The following is an 18,955-nucleotide window of genomic DNA, read 5'->3' as shown; positions in this document are numbered from 1 at the left end:
CCCCGTTTCTCATGCATAATGCAAACGGAGTGCAACTGCAGACGTTGGGAATTTCTATCAACTCCACAGACGAGGAAAAATGAGAGAAATTAATCAGCTATTGGAGATATCAGAGGGGGTCTGCTACTGGGCTTTGCCATATGCCAATCGAAACAATTAGACAATTTATTGACGTCGGCCTGGCATTGGCATTCGATTTACCGTCTTCGATGTCTCTCAACAATTTCGAATGTCATAAATTGTGACGCGCCTGCAAAAGAGATTTACGTGGTGTCAACCGCGCACAATGGGTTAATGTCCAGCCACAAAATGTGAAGAGCCAACGATCAATCGCGTACCGAAATCGACCAGAAATTGAGTCATCAATGACCGCGAACATTAATTAAATGGCATTCAAATGCAGATTTTTGTCAACCCGCCAAATGCCAGAAAAAGAGTGACCCCCCATCATGAATATTACGCCCCATTATTCGATATTCTGAGTGCAGCAGTGGGTCCCATGCTGTCGTGGCCCAAAATTATGCTTATTGATTTAGCTGTCAAAAAGTGCATGACAATTTTCGGTTTCGTTTTCCAAACTTTGGTTACTTTTTATGTGCCACTCGCCGGCGAACAGACAACTTTTGTAATGCCAAATGAGTTGAGATGCACAGTGGTCCCAAATCGTTTTGTATACTTACACATTAATCACATCGACTGTATAAACTCTCATCGGCTTATAAGATAACTAATGTTTAACCACACAGCAAATGAAATTTACATATATTCATATACATTAGGAAAAGTGTAAAGTAATGTATTAGTTTGATCAACTCTTTAAGTCATGTGCATTCTGACTCCAAGGGCATTTCAAACGATCAATTTATCAATGGGACTTATACATTTGCCTCTACTAACAGAAGTGCCTTTGTTACCTATTAGTCCCACTGTGCAGGCCAAGAAAACTCTGTGACACTTGTCATTGACAAGCACACACACACCTCAAGCGCATTTCGGGTGGGTGTGTTCTCGGCCGCCGGAGTTTTTCCCTTGGCTTGGCCTGTAAGCGTGGCTCTTATACTTTATACATGCGGGTAATGGGTTTGCAATTTTCAGCGACTTTCTGACACACATACGTACATACATACTTACAGAGATACTAACGCACACACTCGCACGACTGAAGGGTGCCCCGAGTGGCATGACAGACCCAAAAGATTTATGTTTAATTTTTAATGACCAGCTGGGCAATGCATCAACTTCCACATATACTTCGAATGGAATTTATTTTCCACGCCACCTTTGACCTTTGCGGACTCGATTGGCGACTGTGTGTGTGCGTGGGCGAGATTACATCAAGCAGATGATGCATTTACATCAGGCACAGGTGGACAATGTAGCACAGTGCAGCACAGCAGGTGACAGCTAGGAGGTTTTGATTTATCAAAACCCGAACTTTATTTCCCTTTTAGAGTCCGCTTTGATTTATTCGTGTGCGATTGATGAATCAGAACGCAGAACTCACAACTCACGCCGTTGCTCACATAAATAGGTTTCAGATACATTTTGGTCTCTCTATCGCAGAGTACAGTCAAACCTCTTTAGGGCGAGCCTTCACGGGGTATACAAATAACAAAATTTATTGTTTTTCTTTGAAAACATTTCTTATTTTTTTTGTAGTATTATTTTCTTTATGACCTTTTTCAAACAAAAACAGTGCAGTAATCTTAATACCTATCAAATCATTAATATTTATTTAATTTGACAATAAGAATTGGTGTAGAAATTGTGATCAATCTTTATCTAAAATCGTTTAGTTGAGAATAAAATTGGCAAGATCTGTTTTCATGTTCATCATTAGAGGCCGTATATGTACAGAAAATATTTTTTTTTGCCGTTTTTCTATTTTTCTGGTCAAATTTTTTAGGTGTATTTTAGTTTTCCGTTTGCAGTTCAATAGTTCAGTTTGGTTACAGTTTTTACGTATTTCAATGGACTGTGAATAACAGGCGTGACCGTGACTGTGACTCTTTTCTTTTTTTCCAAAACGCGGCTTACACGACTTTCAATTTGTCTTTTGCGGCTTTTATTTATTTTATTTTTTTGTGGGTTAGAAAAGGGAAACGGGCGGTTACGTGGAGGCGGAAATTGTAGGGCAAGCATTTCGCAATGGACTTGCAACAAACGCGTCAACAAAAATATTTTCGTTTGCTGGTCATGATTTATCGTCAACTCGACTCTTTGACAAGCGTGTTATTTTCAGCATTTTTTATTTTGTCACTTGCAAGTGTTGCGTGAAATAAAATCTAATTTCCCATTCGGGTGCGGTTCTACGTAGCTATAATATTACCAGAATAACATGGCATGATTTAAAGGTGATTCTGGTCAAAAGGAGTAGCATTTCAATAAAATGTGAATACTATAATTTGAAATGACAAAAATCCGGAACATTAATCAACTAGAAACAAAAGCAGTGTCAGCGACAGGATAAATGAAATATAAAACTGTATTTGCCCGGATGTCAACATTTTAAGCAAAGCCATATAATTTTAAAGCAGATTTATGATGGTGAGGATGTTAAATTATGGGGCATTGATTTAATTAAGCACATTAGCGGTAATTAGCTTATATAATAAATCTTTTTAAAATGACACTCATTGTACAGATACCCATTAGGGTTTTTAAGGGTCATAATCAATTGAAATTGATTTCTTAAAGTATTTAAACCCTAATTTATGACAATTTAAATAAGGGCTGTAAATCATCCATATATGTACATATGTATGTATTGAAAATAAACTTTGTATTTTCAAAACTAGATTTTGAAATGCATTTTCTGTTTAGAACATTCATTGCATATTCCACATACGCACTGGGTTCAACGTAATTCCCTCAATTTACCACTTCAATAAAGTCTATTTTTGACACTTCGATTTGGGTCAGACTTATAAAGTTATATGGCAATTGCAGCTGGCACAACTCCATCCATATAAACACTGGCATTAACCATAAACTAAGAGTCCCAAGAACTGTCCACAATTCCTTGTCACGTAATAACGAATTTATGCCTTTTCTCGCCTCTTCTTAAACCATGCCAAACGTGATCGCGGATCGTAATAGGGTTCTGCTCCTAACTGTAAACGCACCAAGCGAATCTGTCCACCTTGACCCCAAAAACAAGCCATGGGTTAAGACGGCGGCCCAGCCTTGCATTTCAATGAACTACAATGAATTCTTCGTCGAGCTCATCATCGGAATCAATCACAAAGTCGGCATCTCATCGCATACATATGTCTTTGGTTAGCAACTAAAAAGCCCACTGACACACACAGAAAGAGAGGGGGCTATGCAGGGAGAAAGAGATGGACATAAAGACCTAACAGAGGCAAACTGCGAATGCATTCAACAGATTCAAAGATACATATCGTTCTGCCACTGACAAACCGTTTTCTGTCAGCTTAACTAACAAACTGCCTTTGTCGCTCCCTAAATTTCCCTTCTCCCCCCCATTCTACATGTATCAATTTTTACAGATGCGGTTGGCATTCTAGCAATTTACATGCATCATATATAATATCATATTATATCATAACTATTGAATGTTGTCTTCATCGTTTGCATATACAAAATGCATTGAATTCCACATCTTTGATGATAAATATTTCTATATAAATTTTAGTTTAGTAGTAGTAAATAAAATGCTTAGTGCATACTAATATTATGTCCCATGTTGTAAGTGTGTGGCGCATGATTTATAAAGTGACGAAGCCGCTGAAAGATTTCGCGGCATTCCAAGAATTTCCAGCGCAGCATGTGTGGCCCAAGGAAACATTCAAACCAGCACGAACATATAAATAGATGGGGAAGTGGAAAAGAAAAGCATAAGGCCCCTCTGCACATATGTAATCTTAACAGTCTAATAAAGTCGTTGAAACTCCCAACTTCGCACAAGCCACCCAGCAAAAAGACACAAGGCACCATTGCCAATTAGTTGGGAGAATTTATATTGCTTTTTTCGGCTGCCGCCGAGAGAGTGGGGAAATAATTTCGTGAAATTTATATTAGAAGCTGCTATAAATTATGGCGAAAGCAGAGCGAGCCAAGACCCTTGCCGGCTTAACAGGCTGGCAAGAGCCACCAAAAATCCAAAAACACTAAGCAATCTGGAGACAATAAGCACAAGTTGTGCAATGGAAAATGTCCAAAGAAGGAACGATACTTCAATGACCGAATGCGGGGAGGGGGAGGGGAAGGGCGGTCAAGTATTTTCTATGTGAAAAGCGAAGAATTCCCACCAAATGATATACTCCCAACTCCTCCTGTGAGAGCGCCACTAATGAATGCCCCTGGCATGAGGAAAAACAGCAGCAGCAGAAGTAGCAGCAAAAGAAGAAAAATTATAAAACATCACAAAATGCGAGAGAGGTGGAAATAAATTGCACTGCCAATAGCAGGCCAAAAAGGAAAATGTATAAAATGTGAGTGGAAAGTAGCTGAAAAATGTCATCAGCAGCAACAGCCAGTGGAAATAAATATACAATCAGAATCAAGAAGTTTCTAATACATCCAGGGAACGCAATTAGTATCGAAAAATAAACAATGTTACATAAAGCCGGTTTATTGTTTTCCATTCTGCAGCAAGCTGAAATTTGACAGCAAAATCTGGCATTTCTGTCAAAATTTTTGTTCTAACTTGCACTAGTAAATATTTTCCCATTGGCCAGGAATTCACTGGCAACAAAGAGTTACGAGCTTAAATTTGACTTCTTCTTTGTCAGCAACTGCTATTCTAGATGGCAATTTGAGTAAGGATTCCTTTGGCCTTATGAGTATAAATATTTCTTGTCCGACTTCAGTTGATATCAAGCCGGGTTTGCATGTAAACTGAACACTATTGAACAAACAAAATAACAATTTTTATAAATATTTTAGTCTACTCTATTATATTCAGAGCTATCTGATATTTTTAATTAGGCTTTCAGTTTGTATTTTTTTTCATGCTTAACAGTATGCGTTTAGAAACTGCCTCGGTTGACTTATCTTCGAATATTTGTTACCACTTTTATGGGCCACAATGGCACCCGCTGCTTTCGAGCTTCAAGGTCGTTGCAACCGCCACACAACAACAACCTTCAGCCAAATCGGCGGGTGGCGTATGTACGTGGGCGATGGGGTTTCACTGTACGTGTGTGGTTTTAGCTGGTTTCAGATGACACTCCTTAACCGCTTCTGACAATTCGCCGCACAAGGGCCAAGCTCACTGTGGGCTCTTCTGCGAAATGCTAAGAGAAAGAGAAAAAAAGGCAGACGGAAGCAGCAGCAACAGGAAGAAAAACAGGCCGGCAATATGGGAAAGAACGCCCACGAAAGGCAGCCAAAAGCTTACAAACAGCAAATGCTACAACGGCAGATGAAAAAGCTGGGAAAGTAGTGACAGCATTTGTGGCTCTGACAGCTTTTCGGAAAGTGGGTGGCCAAATGGAGGGCGGTACAAATGAGGGATGTGCATTTGAGTTTGTTAAAAGTTTTGGGGCAAAAGCCACAAGAAGCAGAGCGAATAGAAAATCTTTCAAGGCCTCTGAAACCTTTATTTTGTTGCAACAACACTGAAAACCTTTCAGCAGCATCAAACAAAGGCCTACGAAAATGGCGTTGCACATTTCGAAATTAAATCTGTTTGGCACAAGCGCATTTTCAACGGCAAAACAAACTGCAAGCCGAAACTGAAAATATAGCATTTTATTTGAAATGGAAATCTTCTACGCTCTACTTTCATTTTGCATTTAAGCCAGAACTGATTTAAAGGATTACAAGGACTTCAGGTTTGAAAAATATTTTTTATTTCTAGCCATATCCAAAATGGTAAAATCCCTTTGACTAGTGGAAAAGAAAATGTAAAATGCATGGCAACTAGAAGTATGAAATACATTTTAATATTGATTTTCCGTTCCTCAGGAAATAAATTCCTTTTGTATTAATGTTAATTAACAATTATTCGAATGCTATCATTGCAGAACTCATTAGTGAGCATCCAGACCGAAAATAAAAAGTGTTTCCAATAAAATAAAAACACCCAAAGCTCCGCCAATTAAGTGGGGTAAGTTGAGTAAATTGTAAATTGGATCGCGTCTGTGGCATGTTAACACGGCAGGTGGACTCCGGGTTTATTGGGTGGCATGGCAGAGAGCTGCCATTTAACATGTCATGGGGCGAAGAAACATAAGTAGGAAGGAAGGAAGGATGCAGTGCATCCGGCGGGGGGCAGAATGCCGAATGCCCCAGGTAAATGGAACACACCAGCCAGAGTGTTGCCGTCGTCATCCGCAGACATGTGTTAATTGTATTGTTCCAAAGAGAGCAGGAAAATTGGGTGGGAAAAGCGGGGCGGTGGCGCCTTGTTATTTTGATGTGATGTGCCAACGCCAATTCACCTGTCTCCACCCTCCCCTCCTCTTACCTGTCGCCCCCCTCAAAAGGAAAACCTCCAGCTCTTGTGTTTTTTGTGTTATTTTACACGCAGCTGCTCATTGTTGTTGTGCCTTGTAATTATTGTTGCTCTTATTAAGCGCGTTGTTTTAGCCAAGTGTTTATTTAGCTGTTAACAATATTTCGAGTGCATTTCGCATTTACATTTTGAGCACACACAATTGTCCACGCAACTTGCGCACTCAATTCATATTTAAATTTTCAATTATGCTTTAAATAAAATTTTATCCGTGGTTGATTAATTTCGACTGAGCTGGCCGGTATTTAACATCGCATTCATTGTGAAAAGGTAAAGAACATAATTTCAGTCGGAAAATTATTTATTTTGCAGTCTTATTTATTATTCTTTGGAAAATAAGCATTGGGGCTTAATTTAATATCTAATTTAAAATTTGTTGTTTTATGAAGTTCCCACCTAGAACTTGAATAAATTCCTTACTGAGTTTGTTTTTCGTGGAATATATTTAAGGACATCGATGCCCCAAGGACCTTTGCATGAATGCTCATCTCAATGGCAACAAAAACCAAATGACCTGCAGTAAAGTCAAAATGCCGGTCCAATAAAAATAAACAGGAAACACTAAAAAAACAAACTAAAGCAGGCGACTTCGGGTATTTTCATTTACCGCGCCAGTTCGACGAACATTATTTGCTTTGGGGCTGATTTAATTGGTTCTTTTTAGAGGTAATTACGCCAAGCTGGGTGGGATGGACACCCAGTGACCTCTGGGTCGGGGGATCAAAGAGACTCATGAAAATGCAATTAAGAGGGGCAATGCTAAAATGTAGAACCTCTGTCAACAACCAACTCAAAGCAAACATAATGGAATGGCATCCGAAAACTGCAAATCAAATGCAACAAATTAATTGTTATTGCTGCTGCATTTTGTTGATTTTCGCTGCGTTCTGACTGGTTTCAATTAGCCAGGCCGCCATGGTGAATGGCGAGCGGTCAGCCAAAAAGTGCCGAATTGGCAAAAGGCAGCTGCTGTCCATTTCCCCCCACTCCTTTCTACCCTCTTCAACACTCCTGCCCCACTCAACCTTTGCCGCATTGTGTAAACATTTGCCATGAGCACCAAAACACAAAGTAAAGCTACATGTCTGTTTTTGTTGTAAGCCAAAATGCAAACGGCATTAGCCATGGTCAGTGCGTTATGTCGAGGTGAGTAATGGCAGTCCACTGCGAGAATTTTCTTAGTTATCTTCGCAATGAGATACAAAGAACCCACAATAAGTTCTCCATTTAACAATTACTTTTAGAGTACATTTCTAACTTGCCCTTTGGTATTTAGAACCCATCTCGGTGGAATAGACACCATTATTTGGCTCAGTGCACTGATGTTCAATCTATTTGTTTACTGACGTATTTTCGGCGTGACTAACCATCAGCATCAGATGAAAATCATACGTGAAACCGAAACCAAAACCCAAACAGACACCAGAATCAGAATCAGAGTCTGTTGGTCATTTGTGGCCACAATCACTATCACTGGCTGTTTATGAGCGGAATCTCTTATCAGGGACTACCCACCGCCCCACAACCCCCCTTGCCAGCAATACCAGCAATGCCACATAATGGAGCAATGTCAGAGCAACAACAATGGCTAATGACATCATGAAATCGGCGGGATGCCGCAGCAGACTTATCAGTGAATATTCAGAACAATGGGCGCAATGCCAGAATGCCAGACTCACCTCATTCTCAATGTTCCTTATGAGTGGGGTATTCCGGCTCTTCTCGCGCAGCGCCAGCAGTTCCTTCTGGTGCTTCTGCTGCCGGAGATGGTGCTCGTGCTCGATTTTGTTCCACTGCTCGTTGGAGAAGCCCTCCTCCTCCGACTTGGAGTCCGAATCCGATTCCTCATTGGAGTAGTCCTCTACGCCAGCGCCGTTCTTCAGATTCGCATCAATTAATTGCAGTTTTGGCCTTTCAGTGCGCATTTGAGAGGGCTTTACGGTTGTGGTGGTGGTTGAGGTTGTTGTGGTCGTTGAAGTGCTGGTGGTGTGTGGCTTCTTGACAGCCTCTTTTTCCCTATCATGTTTGAACAACCAATCGAATATATTGCGCTTGCCAGCGGACTTGTCGTGCGGATTGGCCACGCTGGGATATTTGTTACTATTTCGATTACCACTCGAAACTATATCCAGTTCGTCCGACTGGTCGTAGGCATTGTAATCGGGCTCTTTCAGATCGATGTGCGGCAACTTCTGGGTAAACAGCGAGTATCTGGGCATCTGTCGGGCCAGCTCCTCGTCAACGCCGTTCGAAGTATCTGAGTCCTCATACTCATCGTAGTCATCTTCGTCGTCCTCATCGCTGTCCTCATCGGAAGCACTCGCGTCCACCTCCTGCCGCCAGTTGGGACCTCTGGTGGTTCGGGGCTCAGCCCAGGCGGGAAAGATGCCTTCCCTGTCGAAGTAGCGACTGTGATTGGAGATGAGGGCATGATGCATGGTTGTGGGTGCCTCGGTGGTCATTATGTTCATCGCTCGGTCCGCTGAGTTCGGTCCGATGGACAATCGGTGCTGCTGATGACGCAGCGAGGGAAACACGCGCTGCTCCCAGCTCACATGATGACGGTTGTGGTGGCGCAAGTGGTGCTGCTGCATGGGCAATTGTGGATCGAAGGAGGCCTTCTTCTCGAGCTCCTCGATCGGCGGCTGGTGGTTCCCCTCCAGCTCCGCACGCAGATGCTGTTCGTGCCGCAGGTGGTGGTGGTGCTGCTGATGCGCCTCCAGTTGCTGCGCCTCCTGCAACTGCTGCAGTCGCTGCTGCTGATGGGTACTTCGATGACCCGAAGCGGGAGCTACTGTGGTCATCACAGGTGCGCCCTTTAAATCACTGCTGTTGGCCCAGGCGAGGGGCACTAGTATCAGAAGAAGCCAATGCATTTTGAAGATCATTGCGTTTCGCCGCGGGCAGTTTATTGTTTTATCTTTTCAGCTTTTTCTGCTTTTTCTAGAAGTGCTCTGCTCTTTGTATCGATATTTTTCACACGCGTTTGTTGGCACTTGCCTTTGTCGCTGGTTTTGTTTAAAGCATTTCCTTTTGTCCGACAATCAGCAATTAATATTGCCGCTTTTTGTTTTGACACTTGTTAAAAGATGAAATAATTCGTTAATACCGGCTTAAAATGGAACGTTAATTGTTCAGAGATGGAATTATGTCGTTTATTTTTTGTAAATGGAACTTTAATTGTTCTCGGAGAAATGTTTCACTTGATGTTGACTTTTAAGTGGCATTAAAATATTACTTGGCTTCTTTGTTTATTATGCCACCATTACAGTTATAGCTTTATTTATTGTTGTTTGAGATTCCTTGAAACTTGTATTTTTTTAAGTATTAAGATTTGATATTATTTTAAAATGTATTGTAATTTATCGGTATTCTTTATGTTTTGACGTCTATTTGTAATTTATTTTGTATTGTCGTATTCTTTTTTGTTTCAACACATTAGCACTTTGTAACTTTTAGCACTAATCATTCATATTTAAATACGTGTGATATTCTTTATCTTTTTCCTTTGATCTTTTTGGCAATTTGTTCACACACTCAATGATTAATGGTTATTAAATTCTTTGCTTTAACCAATTATCGCGGCCGTAAATCCGCCGCAGAATCGCGCGCGACTTTTGACGCGGCGCCAGGAGGCAAAAAAAACGCACCCACCAATCCACTCACGCACATCCGAGTATATATCTCCGGAGTATATATCTGTGTATCTGTATGTGCGAGCTGCGTTAGCGCTTGTTTGTGCAATGATTTGTTTGTTTTGATTTCCTCGGCCAGATGGCGGAGTTCCATACGCATAGATGGAGATATGGCACTTCCGTTTGGCTACGGCAAATGGTAGGTTCAGGTCGCGAGGCTCCACGGAGGGGCGGACAAATCCACTGTTCCCGACGTTCAGATAACGACTGACACACGGATTTCGTATGGATTTTAGTTGCGGCAGCGGCGGCGGCAGATGCGCATTGGCAACACATGTTGCAATCCACAAAAGAGCATCTAGTCGCAACATGAGGCCAGCAACATGAGGCGACAGCGGCAGCGGCAGCGGAAAACTGAAGACAACGACAAAATCTATTACCAATCGGGCTGATCAGCCTGGAAATTCGTTAGCCTAACCAGTTTAAGAAGCGGAATATAATTTCAGTTGGACATTGCGCATGTAGCATCATAAAATAAACTGTCAGCAATCTCCCACACAATCTGGAACTTCTGTAAATTGTACACTTCTAGAAAAAGGATTCTGTAGGGATATCGAACACGAAGTTCTTTTTATATCAAGCCTATCACTAAAATGACTAATTAAAACTATACTTTCCTTTAAGTTTAGTTAGAATATATTGACCACATATTTTATTGACCTTGATATAATGTACTATATTTTTCCCTTAGTGCAGCAATCATCTTCATCTGAAGCCGATCAGCAGCTTTGGCTGTACGCCCATGTCTGTTACTTTCCCTGAGTCGTCTGAGAACTTCTTCTGAAGTTGTTTAGTTCTCAAGATGGTTGTGCGTTGGCTGCTGATTTTTGCTGCTCGTGTGGGCAGTTGCACAGACATTCATTACATAATAATAATAATGAGATGGATTTTTATTTCCACCTCCAGCGCAGATCTTCTGTTTGTTTTACCGAACCACAGAATGTGTGATTTCCCAGAATTCTAGACTATAATATCCTTGAGCGTCGGCCAAGTCGCATTGAAGAACAAATTTTCCAACTAATTGCCATTAAACGAAATGTGTATAAAAAACGAAAAGGTTTCCACCCGTGGGTCACCGATTTTAGAACGAGTAAACTTCTTAGCATGATCATAAAAAAGTGGCCCGTCCTAAGACTGATCGATGATAAAAGACTCGGAAGACAGGGAAAACGAAGGGTTGAGGCTTGAAATGAAGACTTAAAGAACATTTTATTATTCTCCTAACCATATTTCCTTGCCGGAAAATTGATTTTCAACGCTGGGCGTGCAAATAGGATTTGTCAGGCGATCAATAAAAGATATGCGAGGTTCCCACTAAATCAAAGATGCTACGATAGCTGATTATAGCGAATTATCGTTGATAGATAGTCGCAGTGAATTACTTCTTTAAGTTCTTGATACATACATACATAGATTCTTTCCCTTTTTCGATCTTTAGATACTTCCCCGCCCAAATCATTTTATTATGGCCTTTCTTGTTTGATTTTTCTAAGCTCCAAGGCAAACAAGTTTCGTTTTCTTTCGTTTGAAGATTGTAAAGATTGTTATATCATTGTTGGTTGGATGTGTGTGCATTGTGTTTGTTTGGGGTGAGTTTCGGTAGGTGATAAGCTATAAAGCTATATGTGCGGTTTGCTCATAAAGGCCTATAGAGTGTGTTGAATTTTACGCCCAATTTGGTTACTTGTGCGTTCACACAAAGAGGCCAAAAAAAGCGAATAAAAATAAATCTAGTCTTATTAAATCGAATTAAACATTTGTTATAATTTAGGTTTTTGTTTTATTCATATATAATCATGCACAAGATTATCAAAAATATAAGGCACCACATATGCACCCACAATCCCTTTCGGGGTTAAGCCCCTAAGCCAAGTTGAGTCAACTAATTTGCAACGTTCTCAACTTTTCAACAAGTTTCCAACGACAACTCCCCGAAAACTAAGTCCGTGCAGCAGTAAGAGGCAATTTAATAATCATGAGGCAATTTACATTGCACTCCACTTCAGTTCAGCGCGTCCCCAGATTTCGAACATTTTCCAACCGTTTTCCCGCACCTAATGAAATCATTTCCAGTGCTCGATAGGGCGGCAGAGAATCATCAAGTCGCTAATTAGGTTGCCTAAAATGCTTCAGCGAACGCGACTCAAACTTTCTGGTGTAACGAAAGCGGGTTAAGCCATTAAAAGCCCCTCCTATCTTTAACCCATGCGAAACTTGTTTATCCTCTGTTTTCCGTGGTACGTGGTTAAATAACAAATCGATCTACAATATTTATTTGATAATGAAATGAATAATTCATTATAAAAATATATAAAATATTGGTTTTATCATGCAAACTAATAACTGTAAAATAGCATCGTCAATTTTTTATCACAGCAAAATTAGGAAAATGTAATCCCTTTTGCCAAAAAGGAAAATTTCATTGCCCTCTGGGGCCAGACAGTAATTAGCATTTCCCGATCGACCTAATCAATCAGGCGGGGGCGGCGGAAAGGGGGCGGGACTGCAGGTTAAATGCCAATAAACTTTCAGGAAAAACAATAACAGAGCAAAAAACACAGCAAAGTCAAGAGCGATAAGCAAAGTGAAGTGAAAGAAGGAGAGGGGAAAAGTGGGAGGAGGTGAGTGGGTGAGTGGGTGTGGCAACTTTTGGCTGAAATTGTTTTGCCCGTTGTTGCTGTGATTGTAATGGGTGAATTTCCTTGGCTTAGCTGCTGGCCAATCTGTAAGATACAGATACAAACCTGTGAGTCGGGCCAAGAAGTACAAGGAGTTATTTTCTTGGGGGCGTGCCTCCGACAATTTTCAAGTTGATATCTTCACCAAGTGGGCCAGTGTGTGCAGGAATCCGGCAAAGGAGAGAGCCATGAACAAACAGACTAAGTAAGCGATTGCCAGGGGAATAAAATGGCCAAGAAACTAAAGGCAACTAAATTGAGGAAAAACCGGGGTGGCAAAGGGGTTACCAGATACTTTGTGCTCCAGCTAACTAGGTAAACTAAAAAGGAATTTGTAAGTTAGATGGCCACTTCAACTTAATAGCATCAATTTGGCAGCAGCACTTTTTCAGGTGTGATGCGTTTTTGCAATCGGTTGAGCAAAGCAGCCAATGTTTTACAGCAAACCAAGTTAAGTACAGCAAGTGCGTGAAGTATAACTAATATCTATCAAATATTTCTCCATAAATTTTGTATTATTTAATATCATCTAAACATATTTCTACCATGTAAACCTGCAATGTCAAAATAGAGGGAAAACTCTCTGTTTAAGACTTAAAGGGTAAGCCTTTGTCTTGTTTTCCCTACCTTCCCTCCAGCTATTTCAGTTGCCTATCAGTCTTCACCTGGCACACTTTGTAGCAATTTTTTATGACAAATATAACCCAAAAGAATACCAGGGCGCACAATGTTGCCCCAATCGCCCAACAGCCACGCCCCCTTCGAACCACCCACATGCGACAAGGAACTGAAATACATACATAGGTGCTTTAAATATATATGTGTGATATCCCTGCTAGAAGAGAACCAGCGCCAGAGACAAATGCCTTTGCCATTGAAGACGAGTTGCCAGCTCTTGTCTCTTTTGGCTCGTTAAAATCTGTGAAAAAATATGTCTGGCTTTCCTGTATAACGGGCGATATCTGTAGGGTTACAATTTCCCTTCTCTTTTTTTAGTGGTGCTGTTGCAATGCCTCTGGTTGTTGCTGTTGTTGGCTTGTTAACAACACCAGGAGACAGACACTTCCTTCGGCTTCCGCAGCTTCTTCTCAGGCACTGAAAACAACTTCTAGTGAAATGTATAGTGCCAATGAACAGTATCTTTTCCTGCTGATTTGCTGACATCTGGTTTTTCTTGCGGCGTAAGTTTAACGCTTTTCCTTTGCCCCATTGTCTTGTCTTGTCCCCTTCTTACCGTATTCTACGACCATTCTTTTTTTTCGCGTTTCTTTCTGGGTTATAGGCCCCTTTTGTTTGCCCAGAAAAGAAGGCGCCGCTTTGTGTCGGCTAAAATGTTTTCCACTCTTTATCCCCCGGCTTGAGCTGAGATGTTTAAGGCGAGTGGAGGCGGATGGCATAGACCATACAATATGCCTCCATTGATGGTGATGATGGCGCAGATGAATGGAGATGGCGATGGCTATGAGGAAGGTGACCCAAACTAAACGGAAGTGCTGCCCACCGAGGCAAACTGTTGTGAACTCCCTGGGCGGATCGAAAGAGGTGCAAATAGCAGGCCTGGGAAACTTGGGGAAAATACTAAATACTATCAGTTTACTGGAGTCTCAAGAAAGGGGAAATGCTTATCACAAGTGAAGAAAAATAAGATGGAAGTATAAGCCAACAAAATCAGGGTTCTTTAAAACATATCCGATAAATATCCCTGAGGTATTGGAGAACGTCTTTCCTAAACTCAAACCTAAGTACCCATATGAACGAAATAATTTAAGCTGCATTAAATAACTAAAAGTCTGTGAGGAAACCTAATTTGCTGACAAATTTTCCACAAATCAGACTTTGTAAGCTTTTAAGCCGAAAACTTTGCGATGGCGGAAAATTGAGCCTTGAAATAAATGCCTAAGTCTTCCCATGGCAACTTTCGAGTTCGGATTTCGACACACTTGTTGCCACAGCAATGTAGTCAACGGACTGGCGAGATTTGGGTGGGAGCTTTGTGAAGATTTTTAGAGAAGGCCTAGTCACGTTGGTGGCAACAAATAACCGCCAGCCATAAACGACCCAAAAAGAACATAATAAAAACCAAAGAAATCGCTCAAATGGGCACACACACAGAACCCCCCAAAGTCTGCCATCTCAAGGAATATTTAAACAGTGAGGCAGAGCAAAGTGCTCCAAAGAGTCAGGATGTCTGGTTGGCTCAGCTGTGTGTGCCGTAGCTCAAGGTCAAAACACACACGCCCGGTGGGTGGTGGGTGGGGAAAGGAAGTGAAAGGTTGGATCCCAAAAAAAAAAAAAAAAAAATTGGGTGGATAACCGAAAGCCGGTTCAGCTTTTCGGGGCCTTTTCGCCTGTTTGTGCATGCAAATAAATATACAATTTTTATGAATGAACACGTATGATGAAACAGCAACGGAGCCCATGGGAACAACACACTCGACCTGCAATGGGCATGATAAACACAGGCAGCCGGTTGTTCGAAAATGTTGTTCCAGAACCAGAGAAATAAATAAACATATGGGATCTGTACAGCAGAACATTTAAGCAACTTCTTAAGTTTTGTAATAAGAAGTGTTTTTTGTGCATTTTTACATATATTTTGTATTTTTACTGCTCCTATTTTCTTACTTAGTGTTTCTAAGCCTTCGCCAAAAGGCTTCCAACTAATTTTTTACAATCTCTCCTATTTGACTTCTTCCACAGTGCTGGGGCTTTTCCGGTGGAGCAGGACTACCCCTGCTACCACCTACCACCCCCTTGACCCACCAACAGCCAACTAGCTCCCTGGAGGCCACCTTAGTACTGACACCGTTTCGTTTAACCAGGCCAAAACAGAAAATCTGTTAAAGGTAGCAGCCAAAACCAAACGAAACCAAGCCGAAACTGAAACTGAAACCCAGCGACACGAAAGCAGAGGAGTCGTTAAAAATAAAGGCGAAAGGGGTAAAAGGACTATTGCAAATACTTGTGCAAGTTGGCGTGTTCCCTACGTGCTCGCGTTTCGCCAGTAAAATGTTTCTATTTTTATCACCATTAGGAGATGGAAACCATAACACCACCCCCAACACCACTCCTCATTGCCCCGCCCCTTTTCACCGCCCACTCCGCCCTTTGACTGCATTTGCATGTGAAACAAGCAGATAAATTCAGACATGCAAACGCCATAAATTTTTGCGAGGCGAGCAGCACAGGAGCAGTAACACTAAAGCGGTAGAGTACTTAGAAAAAATGTTCTCTACTATACTACAAATTTAATGGTTTTATCAAAATGTAAAGTTTGAAAAAGTATTTTTAAAAATAAGTCAATGAGAAGATAATAAACTACTTGAATCCGGCGAGGAATCTTAAAGTACAATTATTTCGCAAGAGCAAATAAAAGTTTTCTATACATATAAAAAAGAAAATATAAAAATTAAAAAAAGATCTTAATTATGTCAAAAGAAGTTTTGTTTGTTAGAAGGGAAAGTTTTAATAGTGTGTTCATTTTATACGGCTCAAATAAAAAATAGTACAACAAAATAGTGAAAACTTCTAATAAAAGATACGTTTTTTAACGGAAAACTTTATATTTTTTCTCCCAGTGTGACAGACGGGAGGAGTAAAGGACCGCAGCAGCAACGTCATTTAAAATCGAAAATTTCACATATTTTTGCATGAAATTTGCATGCAACAGCGCCGGAGGAAACAGGAAGAGGTTGGAGATGCAGCGCCAAAGATGCAATTTCAGATGCATCTCCATTTTTCGTGTCCACATTGCGATACACTAAGAGATACACACACACACACACAGGGCTGGCAATATGTAGATGGCGGCGCCATACATCTTGTTTCTTAAAATGTTGGCTTAAATTTTGCGGACGAGAACTTTTCAACTTTTTGCCGGAAAATTGAAAAAGTTTCGAGACCCGACCCGAAAGGGGCGCATACAAAACCGAAATTCCCGAACTACGAACTAGACATGACAGCATGTGAACAGCAAGGAAGGTGGCCCTGAGGAGCAACTGATGCCTGTGATTAGACCCGAGGCACGTTCCCCGGGAAAACAGAGCTGCAGACCGCCAACGTGGACAAGATTTATGGCCTCCGATTGGGTTCCAGTTATTAGTGGCAGAAGTAGAAGTAGTCCACAGAGTTGCCGTTGCATAAATCAAATTCATTTGCCAACTGTTTTCACTGCAAGCCAAATCTGTCTGGTTCTTGCCAGCGCTCAGAAGCTCCGAAGCCTTGGCAAATGGAGCAGTCAGGTGATTAGCAATCATCATTGGCCAACAGGTAACAGGCGACAGCCACCATCAGCCACAGCAACTGCCTTGATTGAAATGTCCAACTGCCAGTGGTCAGCATGTTGGATCTGTCACTTTTCCGCTTTTCTATTAACCAGACACCCAGTACAGTTGGCTGGCCTTTGGAACTCAGTTCTCGACTCATCAAGAAGTATGCACAGATACCCAGATTCTGAAGCATTTCTGAAAATTGATGCATTTCTCCTTAAATTGGATTTTCAGTCTGATTGAAATGTTAGAGGTAACTCATTAAAGGAGCTATACATAGCGGAGTGTGATCTCTTAATTTTCTTCTCTAAGGATTCATTTCAAGTAAATCTAAACTATGAATTTAGTTGATGTGTGCGATATCTTAGGTCAGTATCTGCATTCAACCGGATTGAGTCATCAAAGCCAAGGCACCAAGCCAAGGAATCACCAAGGCTGTTCGCTGCCAGAAACCCCATTAGCCGCCATTAGAAAAGAGTTTTATGTTACCAGTTGAGAGCTAAAAGCATTTCAATCTGGGGGAAATAGAAAACAGAAGGAGAAACCAACATGAACCTGCCCCAATGCAGTGCTCAAGTGAAATGCAAATGAAACCACAAAGGAAAGAAAATATAAAAAGAAGATGAAATTGAAAATGGAAATGAAAACGAAAAGGAAAATTACGAGAAATAGGACCACGAGAAATCCGACTGAGATGCCACATCTGGGAGGCAGTGGCCTATCGAAATCGGTAGGCATTTGAATAATTGAAGTGTTGGGCAAAGGACAAAGGAGCCCCCAGATACAAAGATACATTGCCAGATACTCAACAAGTTTTTTGCCTCTTGTTTGGAGAATTGCCAATTGTCGATGGGCTTGACATTGCCGGCCCATAAAAAAGAGAGTGACAAATTGCTTTGTTTTTTTTTTATTTAAGAAAGGAAAGAAAAAATAGAACTGAAGTCGCAAACATATACAAATTCCAAAAGGAATCGGTTCGGTAACTTACTCAGTTTTTTTGGTTCTCCTCTTCATTCTTAGGGAAATTTTTCAGCAGCCCTAACAACGAAAATAAACAAGAGGCGGTTGGCAAACAAACAATCGACAAGTATCCAAAAGATGCACCTGAAGCGCATCTCACAGATACAATTCGCTTTCTCATCGCCCGGAACATCCACTTGTTTGCTTATCTAAGGTAGCCTTAAATACTCTCCGGACTGCCAAAAATAAGGTGAGCACTTTGTGGGGCCACAGAATAGTTCCAAGTCGAAACTTTGCTTTCTATCTGCCAGTTGCATCTTACGAGTTGTGCGAAGAGTCGCACATCATTTCCCTTTGCACCAATCGAGGGGTAAGAACCACGCACTGAAAATACCCTTCCCAAAACATTTAAACTACAAAATGTATGTACCTTAACTGCCATTGAAAAGAATTTTGTACATGTCATATTTCTTTGTAATATACCTATTCCAAACTATTTGATGCCCAGTAACTTGAACACCAACTTTATCATCATTTCAACTTACCCCAACGGAAAAGCAACTCCTACAACTCCTAGTATTTCTCTTCATCGATATCACATACAAAAAATGCAATGTTAATAAATCAAGCAAATATTTGGGTCACGCTTCCGCGGCTTTGTGGCATACTGTCTGCCTGCAGAGTGCCCACTGTAATGCGCACTGGATGGGGGAGGTGCAAATGGACATCGATAGTGTCTAGTAAAAAGAAAAATATTTGCTTGAAAATTGCCTGTAAATATTTGAGTCAGTGGTGTGGGGTGCAGATCAATGTGTCTCGACATCGGTATGGTTCTCGTTTTCGGTTGATTTATGCGCGGTCAGCCACACT

General features: G+C 41.1%; 1 protein-coding gene across 1 annotated transcript in view; it reads right to left on the bottom strand.

The window, feature by feature from the left end:
- The window catches only part of LOC122618975 (putative mediator of RNA polymerase II transcription subunit 12), a 60,035-nt gene extending 50,416 nt beyond the window's left edge, over nt 1–9,619 (bottom strand). The window contains exon 1 of the mRNA XM_043795582.1: nt 8,164–9,619. Coding sequence (XP_043651517.1) covers nt 8,164–9,372 — 1,209 coding nt within the window. The 5' untranslated portion in view covers nt 9,373–9,619. The remainder of the gene's footprint in view (nt 1–8,163) is intronic.
- Nucleotides 9,620–18,955: the final 9,336 nt, after the last annotated feature.

This window comes from Drosophila teissieri, chromosome 2L (assembly GCF_016746235.2).
Source record: "Drosophila teissieri strain GT53w chromosome 2L, Prin_Dtei_1.1, whole genome shotgun sequence".
Lineage (NCBI taxonomy): Eukaryota > Metazoa > Arthropoda > Insecta > Diptera > Drosophilidae > Drosophila > Drosophila teissieri.
Note: the sequence above shows the minus strand (reverse complement) of the source record. Positions and strands in the feature narration are given on the sequence as shown.